The following is a 10655-nucleotide window of genomic DNA, read 5'->3' on the forward strand; positions in this document are numbered from 1 at the left end:
CTCCATCTTATATGAAAAGCAGAATGTGTATCTGGAGCCAAACGATGGCTGCTCCACCTGCGCCAAGCTACTGACCACCCACAAGATGGAGGAATACACAGGAAAGAGTCACTGGGGATATACGAGCAGATGGGGGACACTTATGACTGCGACGCACAGAAGATGAGGCGACAATGATTGTGACACATGGGGAGATGAGGGGACACCCATTACAGAAACACAGATGGACACTAATAAATGTGACACAGGAGATGAGGGCACAATAATTACAGTGATACGCAAGCTAGGAGGACAGAATCGGTTCCACTGCATTGGCTCATAGCCAGTATGGTGCCAATATTCAAAAGGGGTCAAAAAGTGCACCTGGAGACTACAGGCCTGCAAGTCTGACTTCTATTGTGGGTAAAATGTTTGCAGGGTTTCTAAGAGATGTTATATTGGAGGATCTCAAGGGAAATAGCTCTAATACTCCATATCAGAATGGGTTTATGGGAGATCGCTACTGTCAAACCAACCTGATCAGCTTCTACGAGGAGGTAAGTTCTAGGCTGGGCCGGAGAGTCACTGCATCTTGTGTATCTGGACTTCTCTAAAGGGTTTGATACTGCGCCGCATAAAAGGTTGGTATATAAAATGAGAATGCTTGGTCTGGGCAACAATGTGTGTAAGTGGATAAGTAACTGGTCAGTGAGAGAAAGCAGAGGGGGGTTATAAATGGTACATACACTGATTGGGTCACCGTTACTAGTCGGGTACCACAGAGGGCAGTACTAGAGGGGTTACCATTACTAGTGGGGTACCACAGGGGGCAGTATTGGAGGGGTCACTGTTACTATTGGGGTAACACAGGAGAGCAGTATTGTAGGGGTCACACTATAGGGTAGCACAGGGGGGCAGTATTTGAGGGGTCACTGGCACTAGTTGGGTACCACAGGGGGAAGTATTGCAGGGGTCACTGTTACTAATAAGGGTACCACAGGGGGCAGTATTGGATGGGTCACCATTTAGAAAAAAAAGCTTGCCGAGGGGCGCTCTGATAACTATGTATTAATATATCATTGGTCCATACAGAGATCTCTCTCATCATCTATTATAACCAGAACTGTAACAGGGGGGCGCTCTAATAACTATGTATAATATATCAGGGGACAATAAAGAGATCTCTCCCGTCATCTATTTATACCCAGCAGATGGGGGCACACTACTAACTGTGACACACAGGAGATGAGGGGACACTAATGACTGTGATAAAGAGGGAGATGTGGGGACATTAATCAATGTGACACACAGCAGATGAAGGGGGACTCTAATGATTGACACACAAGAGATGAAGGGACTCTAATGACTGTGACACACAGGAGGAGATGAGGGGGACTCTAATGACTGACACACAGGAGAAGATGAGGGGGACTCTAATGACTGACACACAGGAGAAGATGAGGGGGACTCTAATGACTGACACACAGGAGGAGATGAGGGGGACTCTAATGACTGTGACACACAGGAGAAGATGAGGGGGGACTCTAATGACTGTGACACAGAAGAAGATGAGGGGGACTCTAATGACTGTGACACAGAAGAAGATGAGGGGGACTCTAATGACTGACACACAGGAGGAGATGAGGGGGACACTAATGACTGACACACAGGAGGAGATGAGGGGGACACTAATGACTGTGACACACAGGGGCAGAGGAGGGGGGCACTAATGAATGTGACACACAGGAGGAGATGAGGGGACATTAATGACTGTGACACACAGGAGGAGATGAGGGGGACTCTAATGACTGACACACAGGAGGAGATGAGGGGGACACTAATGACTGTGACACACAGGAGGAGATGAGGGGGACACTAATGACTGTGACACACAGGAGGAGTTGAGGGGGACTCTAATGACTGACACACAGGAGGAGATGAGGGGGACTCTAATGAGTGACACAGGAGGAGATGAGGGGGACACTAATGACTGACACACAGGAGGAGATGAGGGGACACTAATGACTGTGACACACAGGAGGAGAGGAGGGGGACACTAATGACTGACACACAGGAGGAGATGAGGGGACACTAATGACTGACACACAGGAGGAGAGGAGGGGGACACTAATTACTGACACACAGGAGGAGATGAGGGGACACTAATGACTGACACACAGGAGGAGAGGAGGGGGACACTAATTACTGACACACAGGAGGAGATGAGGGGGGCACTAATGACTGTGACACACAGGAGGAGATTAGGGGGACTCTATTGACTGTGACACACAGGAGGAGATGAGGGGGACTCTATTGACTGTGACACACAGGAGGAGATGAGGGGGACTCTATTGACTGTGACACACAGGAGGAGATGAGGGGGACTCTATTGACTGACACAGGGGGAGATTAGGGGCATTAATAACTGACACACAGGAAATGAGGGGACACACAGATGAGGGAGACGGGAGATGTGGGGACATTAATCAGTGTGACACACAGAAGATGAAGGGACACTAAAAACACACAGATGACGGACACTAATGATTGTGACACAAGAGGAAATAAGGGGACAGTAATAACTGAGGCAGGGGAGCATGAGGGGACACTAATGACTGACGCACAGCAGATGAAGAGATAGTAATGATTGTTAACACACATGGGGGACAGTAATAACTGACACACAGGAAGATGAGGGGACACTAATAACTGTGACACTTTAGATGAGGCTAACACTAAGGACTGTGACACGCAGGAGACGCGGTGAAATAATGACTGACTAGATCAGGGTACACTAATGACTGCTGCAGAAATGGGAATGACGGGACAGTAATAAATGTAACACCCATTAAAGCTGATGAGCTGGTTACTATAGATTCGAGCAGAGTGAGGTTACTACGGGAGCCCCGTGTGGACATACAGCTGTCAGTCAGGATCATCTCAGACCTTTCATTCTATTCACTGCTCTTCTTTCCTTGACACCGTTCCCATGGTGCCAGGCTGCCCACTTCAAAGATGGCCGCCGTTCCATGCTGAGTAATGGCAGTGAAGCCGCACACTCACTCCCTGTACGTGCCTTGACGTCGCCCTCAGTTAAGATGTCTTTCTGGTTGTCATTGTTCTCTATGGGGCTGAAGCCGAACTACGGGACGTAGATAGGACCAATCCCCGGCTAAGCTCCGCCTCTTCCAACGGCAGCGGTGCCCGGATGTTCCCGTCTCCCTGAGCTGCTGCTGCTGGTAGAGAAGCTGACCGCTCCGTAATGGCTGCTCCGTCGTGAAAGCGCAGAGAGGCGGTGGTGTTGGTGTGTGACGGCGGGTAAGAGAGAGCGGCCGTGACTGGGCCTGGTGCTGTCCCATGCCTACACCCTGCCCGGCCTCACTACCATGAGTGCCCAGCATGTCCTGCCTCCATATCCCTGCCCAGCTGTACATATAGGACTGGTGCTACCCCCCTCACCTTGTACCCGGACCCATATATCCCCACTGTGCCAGATTAACCCCCCAGTGCCTGCTCTGCGTCCTCCTGCCCGCTCTGTGCCCGCAGACCCGTTGCCCACCGCCATCTGGGCACGACTCGCTGCTTTCATGGCGGCGGCAATTTCTAATACACTTTCAAGATCTCTGTTTGCTGTCAGTCAATGTAACCTTCTTTCGCTGCAGCAGCTGAGGGTTTGGTACAATGTGTCCAGTCCGGATGTCTGCTGCTGACCGTTTGTTACATTGTATCAGTCTGAAGCCGCAGAGGACTGACGCCGCGAGATGCCCGAGTCAGGAGGGGCTGTGAAGGCGTCTGCCCACCTCCCCCCTTGATGCCACCTTGTGTCCTGCGATGCCCCTCCTCCATATTATACCCCGTGTGCCTGCCGCCTCGATGCCATCGGGGCACAACTCTCTTGTTACGTCACTTTGCGGTGTTCAAGATCCCTGCTTGCTGTCAGTCAGCTGAGGGTTTGCTACAATGTATCCAGTCTAGGCGTTTGCTACAATGTAACGAAGCCTCCGCTGTGAGGCCTACGAGGTCTGGATGGGTTTTCTTCCTGCTTTGTGATCGTTGTCTCTTCTCCCCCTGCAGAGGAGCTTGGCGTTCCCTTGTGGCGGCGGTGGAGACGTTGTGCCATGGCCCACCAGAAGCGGAGCTGGGAGGAGGCCTGGACGGAGGAGGAATGGGAGCGGGAGCACGGCCTCTACAGCCTGCACCGGATGTTTGACATCGTGGGCACGCACCTGACGCACCGCGACGTCCGCGTCCTCTCCTTCCTCTTCGTAGACGTTATTGATGACTACGAGCGCGGCATGATCCGCAGCGGCCGGGACTTCCTGCTCGCTCTGGAGAGGCAGGGCCGCTGCGACGAGACCAACTTCCGTCAGGTGCTGCAACTGCTGAGGATCATCACCCGGCACGACCTGCTTCCCTACGTAACGCTGAAGAGGAGGAAGGCCGGTGAGTCCCCCCGCCCCTTTATATAATGGTGCAGTCCAGGGCTGATCCACTAACGAGATGGTGATGAGGGGGGCAAGCAGAGCGCTGGTTCCACTTGTAGTACCCCCAACGTGTCAGCAGGTGGCAACGTAGGTTTTTCTCGTTGCTAGACATCAACTGGGACTAAAGTAGATAAAAATGGACGATTTCCACCCAAATGATCGTTAGGTGAATTCTAACCGCGGACGGTCCTTTCAGCCGACCGTATGGTCATCGTCTGGGAACACGTCGGCCATCTCTGAGCTTTTCATCCTGACAGTTGAATGAGCGCTCCTTCCTCCATGGCCGATCTGATGGAAGGTCCCAGGATGATCGTCTGCGCTGTCATTGATCGACCGCCCGTGGCAGCTCATATGGAGTAAAAGTGCGAACCGATTGTCCGTTTATCGGTTATTTCTACCTGATGTGTACGGCCCCCTTTACGGTGGTTGCGAGGGGTCCAGCATCATGTAGGTAGATCGGACTCCCTCCTCTGTTACCCCATAAAGGGTCCGCTGAGTAGTTGGAGAACATGCAGAGCATTAATGAAGATGTCTCCACCCCTCCTGCCATGGCACAGGCGGGAGGAAGATCAAAATGGCGTACGTTTACGGCGTGTAAATGGCGTGGGCTCAGGAGCCTAATGTCCCGATATCCTGCCACTGCAGTGATTGCTCAGAGTATGGGGGCCCTGCTATTAACCCCTTAAATGCTGCTGATTTTTTTTCTCATTTCACCTCCCCAAAAATGGCGCATAAAGGTCACATGTACCCCAAAATGGTGCCAATAAAAACTACAGCCCACGCCCCAGATGGCTGTCATTGGTAAAATGAAAGAAGTTTTGACTATTGAAACGTGGAAAGGAAAATCCCCCCAAAATTGTTGTCCTCACAAGGGCGTTCCCATCGCAGCAGCACCTCCTCGGTATTGCGGACGAGTGCGAGCGCCATGGTTTCCATAACAGCCATTCACTTCAGTGGCCGCTACAGAAACCGCGTGCGCGAGGTGCCGCTGAGATGGGAATACCCCTTTAACCCCTTACTGACGCCGCCTATTTTAGTCCTGAAGCTGCAGTCATTTTGGGGGGGGGGGGGGGGGGAGGGGGATGGGATTTTCATCTCCACTTTTCAAAAGCCATGACCTTAATTTCCCGCCGGCCGTATGGCGGTTGTTGCAGCGTGACGAGTTCTAGTTTTTATTGGTACCGTTTTTGGGGGCATATAATGTGTTGTAGAACTGCTGGAGGATCGGGAGAAAAAACACCTGCAGTTTTTTTCTTTTTACAGCGCTACCCATGCCGCATTAATGACGGGTGAAGTTTTTTTCTGCGGGTTGGTACAATTTTCCATATTTTTTTTGGGGGGGGGGGGGGGGGGGGTGTTTCTGCTTCGGCATAATATTTTTTCCCGTGGACGGAGCTCTGTGCAAATCGTTTTTACATGATGAGCTGTAGTTTTTATTGGTACCCTTTGGGGCTACATATGGCTTTTCATATCCCATTAAGGGCTCCTTCACACCGGCGATTGCGATTTCGCCTTGAGAAAATCGCTTCTTTTGTTCTTGCGGTCTTTGAGCGTCAGCGATTGTTTGTTTTTTTTTAATGATCTTGCGTAGCTGCCGTCTGCAGAAGTCAATGAGAGTTTCTAATGTTAAAACCGCATCGCACGAAAATCGCAAGTTTGTGTGCCGCAATACGATAAAAAGGAGGCTACATAGGGAACCATGGGAGATACAAAAAAAATCACATAACGCAGAAAGATTAGGCATGCTGCAACTTAGTTTTTTTTTTTTGTTTTTTTTACCACTTCACATCGCATGAGTGAAAACTTTTCGTTCTTCTGCGTTTTAGCTCACTCTCACATTGCGCAATTTTATCGCAAGTGTGAAGGCAGCCTTAGTGCATTTTTAGGAGGCAAAATGAACAAGAAAGGCATTTTGGATCAATTTTTTTTTTAATAGTATTTGCTGTGCGGGATAAAAAGTGTGTTTGGGTCATTACGGATGCAACAAGACCAAATGTGTGGGGTTTTTTTTTTTTTTGCACACTTCCCCTTTAAAAAAATAATAATAGTTTTTTTTTTTACTTTCTTTACATTTTTATTTGCTTTATTTTTTTAAAACCTGTAGGGGACTTGAACCTGCGAATTTATGATGGCACTGATAATACATTGCAGTGGGAAGGCGGCTGTCGGTCACAAATTCTGAGCCCGCACCATCCATAGGACATAAATATGTGTCCATGAACCGCTTCCCAGCCAGGACGTACATTTAAATCCTGGGGTGGGAAGGGGTTAAGTACCAAAGTGAGCCGCATTCTTAAGGGACTAAAGGACACGAGCCTGTAGGTAGCAGTCACTTCAGGCAGGGGAGACACAAAGTTGTGCCCCCCCCCCCCCCCCCCACACACACACACACCCAAGGAAAGAATAAATAATAATTACTACTGTGTGTGTATATATATATCACCAGTTCTGGGAACCTTCTTTATGTACCTGTTATATAGATTATATAGTTGCAAGAAAAAGTAAGTGAACCCTCTGGAGTCCTCTGAATTTCTGCAATCTCTGTATTAATGACTTCTCCAAGAGCGAATTAAGAAAAAGGCAATTAGGCTAAGGGCAAATTGCACTCAAGTGATATGAGCCTACACATGGGCTCTAGTCAGTGTGCTGTCCGACATACATGGACACAGCACGTTGGCATGCCCTATTTCTTGCTTGTGAAATCATGCTAGTGTGCCGGAGGCCTTAAGGAGGTGAGATGGCAGTGCGGGTGCCACAGGGGCTTTACCCATTATATAAAGGCGCACAGAGCCTGGTTACTGACACATCTGTTCTTCTCAGTGATTGGTCAGTATGAGCCACGTCTCGATGTCAGCATCTTTCAGAAGACGTGTTATAGAGGCTTATGAGGACAGAATAGGCTATAAAAGCTGAAGACCCCAGTGGACCTCAGTCCCAGATTATTATTTACAAATGGAAGACACTCAGAACTGTTCTCCTCTCCCCAGGAGCGTCCTGTTTTATCACTCCCAAGAGCACAATGGGGGACCTGAAAGAGAGGGACCCCAGGAGGAACGGCAGAAGACCTACAGAAGACCCCACTAACTGCCGAGACCTCTGTTCATGTGTCTATTAGACTAAGAATGGTGATGATGGAAGGAATCCACGAAGGAAGACCCAGCTACTTACTGAAAATAACACTGTGGCCCAGCTCAAGTTTATGTGAGACCACTGCGATGTCCCACAATGCTCTTGGGAAACGTTCTATGAATGGGTGACACAGAAGTGGAAAGTGAAGGAAGAACGAGAACACGGCACACCAAGACAAAACTTCATCCAACTGTGAAGATAATGGAGGCGGGGCACCGTGGTTTGGGGCTATGGTTGAGGGGGGGCACCGTGGCTTGGGGCTGTGGTTGAGGGGGGGCACCGTGGTTTTGGGCTGTGGTGGAGGGGGGGGGGGGGGGTACCGTGGTTAGTAATCAACTAATGAATAGTGTAGAAGACTATTTGTGTTTTGGAAAAGCCAAGTCCTGACCTTGTGCACGCAAGGCATCCTAGAAATACTGATGAACTGAAACACATTTGCTGTGAGAAAGGGTCCAAAATTCCTCTTAAACATTGTGCAATTTTTTTTTTTTGGAGCTATGGTAAATGTCTAGTGGAGGTAATTGCAGCTAAAGAGGGGCCAACAGGTTATTAAATTCAATGGTTGACTTACTTTTCATGCAATTGTATGTGTAACTGACGAGCTGTGCCTCCTATTACACTCCAGCACTGTTATAAGCTTGGACTGTAGGATGCCCGGCCCTTCAACTGGTTTCATGAGAGAGATTTGTCTCCAAAATCGCTGACTCTTTCACCGCCCCCCTTGTATCTCGCAGTTTGCCCGGATCTCGTAGATAAATACCTCGAGGAGACCTCCATTCACTACGTCACGCCGCGGCCGCACAGCAGCGCAGAGCCGGGCTCCGAACAGCCGCACGCAGCCGGTAAGATGCCATCAGCGCCAGCGTTGTGGGGTGCAGCACTTCATACTAATATTTTGTGACACTTACGTCCTCATTAACCTCCCAGCAGCACCGCACCATCCCATGGTCTGCTCCTCCCCCTCCGGACCCCAGATCTGCACAAAGAGGCCTATCCGGGGGAGACCACCCCTCAGCAGTCAGAGGAAGAGGAGGAAATCCATCACACCAGACCCCAAGGAGAAACAGACATGTGGTAAGTAGTAATGGAACATCCAGAGCTGCATTCATAATTCTGCCACTTGCTAGTTCGCTGGTGGTCTCTGCAGTGTATTATGGGGTCTCGGCTAGGTGGTTCATATTTGGCAGGATAACAGGGGTTGTCTAAGGTTAACAAAACATGGCTGCTCTCTACAAAACACACCACCACCTTTGTGGTATTGCTGCTCGGCTTCATTGAAGCGCATAGAAGTTGAGCTGCAATACCAGATGCTACCCACGGACAAGGGTGGCGCAGTTTGGAAGAAAGCAGCCATGTTTTTCTAACTCTGGACAACCCCTTTAACAATTTGGCACCTTGTGATTGGTTGACCTGTATTGACCGCACCCCCTTGTCTTCCTAGACATCCGGCTGCGGGTACGAGCCGAGTACTGCCAGCACGAGACGGCCCTGCAAGGAAACGTCTTCTCCAACAAGCAGGACCCTTTAGAGCGACAGTTCGAACGCTTCAACCAGGCCAACACCATCTTAAAATCCAGGGACCTTGGCTCCATCATCTGCGACATCAAATTCTCTGAGCTCACTTACCTGGACGCCTTCTGGCGCGACTACATCAACGGCTCGCTGCTGGAAGCGCTAAAAGGCGTCTTTATCACAGACTCGCTGAAGCAGGCGGTCGGCCACGAGGCCATCAAACTACTGGTCAACGTGGACGAGGAAGACTATGAAATCGGCCGCCAAAAACTGCTACGAAACCTAATAGTTCAAAGTTCTCTGTGACCCCGACGGGACGGAAGAGGAACACCTAAAACCCTTTCAGGTTGCGTTTGTCGTCCGTGACTCGGTGCCGCTTAGCAAACATGGCGGCCAATCATCACGGATCCTCTCCCGTTATGTTCATTTTTTTTTTTTTTTGATTTTTTTTTGATATGTTAAAAAGTACGGGGGGGGGAAAAAACGGAGCTCTATAAATCTGAGATACGAGGTGAGCGCTGCGCGGCGGCGAGGAGTCGAGCGGCCATCATGCTGTTAATACTGCGCCTATATCATAACAGTATATATATTTATGTACATATATAGATATATATATAAAGCGGACGCCCCTGCCCCATAAAGGACTATACATGTGTACTGGCATCGAATGCGCAATTTTTGTATGTCGCCCCCTACAGGCCACCCCTCCAAACAGCATTTAAATTTCAGTCAAACTGTGTTGTGTATTTTGTATCTTTTTGTGCATTTTTTTTTTTTTTTTGTTTCTTTGACGTGGGGAAAAAAAACAAAACATTTAACTCCTCCCCTTCCCGCTCTCTTGTGGAGAAGGTCGTGTGTGGCCCCGGATGTCCGCCATCTTTTTTTTAATTTTTTTATTTTTTTTTATTTAGAAAAAAGCAAAAGTTTTCCAGCATATTTTGTAGCAAAATCGCGGCCTTAATCTGTAACCTTAATCACCTCGTATTGTGTTATCCCCCTCCCCCGCACCCAGGAGAGGAAATTACGTATGTTATAATGTTGTCGTTGGGTGTAATGGCGAGATTCCAGGAGGCCACGCACGAACAAAATTTTTTGGAATATATGGGATGTAGATTTGGAGTCGATGCAAAAGAAAAAAAAAAAAGTTCAGAAATGTTTTTGTTTTTTATGAGGTAAAGTTTACATTCTTCGTGTCTTCACTCGTGTCGTAAATGTTTTATCATGTGTTTACCTGACTCGAAATGGACAAAGAAGACGACGGCTGCCATTTTTGGTTTCTACCCTTCCCTTCCTTCCCTCTTCGAAACTTTGGGCACTTATAATTGGCAGCGTCTGCCCGCTGATAATCCCACCCGGGACGTCCTCGGTGAAGATCTGATTGTACTGTGTGAGCGCACAATAAACGTTAACTAGAAATGGCGCTGTTCTTCCTGTATGTGATGCTCTGTCTCGTCAGTGTTACTGGTCCTTCCTTCTATTTTTTTTTTGCCCTGTCAGCTGCTTTCGGATAAAGGAAAATAATAATTGTTCTTAAATTTACAAACGCTTTTT

At 48.9% G+C, this 10655-nt stretch overlaps 1 protein-coding gene across 2 annotated transcripts; it reads left to right on the forward strand.

Moving 5' to 3' along the window:
• Positions 1-3171: 3171 nt before the first annotated feature.
• DEDD (death effector domain containing) lies at positions 3172-10303 on the forward strand. Of its 2 annotated transcripts, none has more exons than XM_066608769.1 (5): positions 3172-3297; positions 4054-4422; positions 8327-8434; positions 8520-8666; positions 9034-10303. In XM_066608769.1, the coding sequence occupies exons 2-5, from the start codon at positions 4098-4100 to the stop codon at positions 9408-9410; spliced, it is 957 nt and encodes a 318-aa protein (XP_066464866.1). In that variant the 5' UTR covers positions 3172-3297; positions 4054-4097; the 3' UTR covers positions 9411-10303. The 2 variants fall into 2 exon arrangements, with proteins under 2 accessions (XP_066464866.1, XP_066464867.1); XM_066608770.1 differs by having other exon boundaries at positions 8523-8666.
• Positions 10304-10655: the final 352 nt, after the last annotated feature.

This window comes from Eleutherodactylus coqui, chromosome 6, assembly GCF_035609145.1.
Source record: "Eleutherodactylus coqui strain aEleCoq1 chromosome 6, aEleCoq1.hap1, whole genome shotgun sequence".
NCBI classification, from domain to species: domain Eukaryota; kingdom Metazoa; phylum Chordata; class Amphibia; order Anura; family Eleutherodactylidae; genus Eleutherodactylus; species Eleutherodactylus coqui.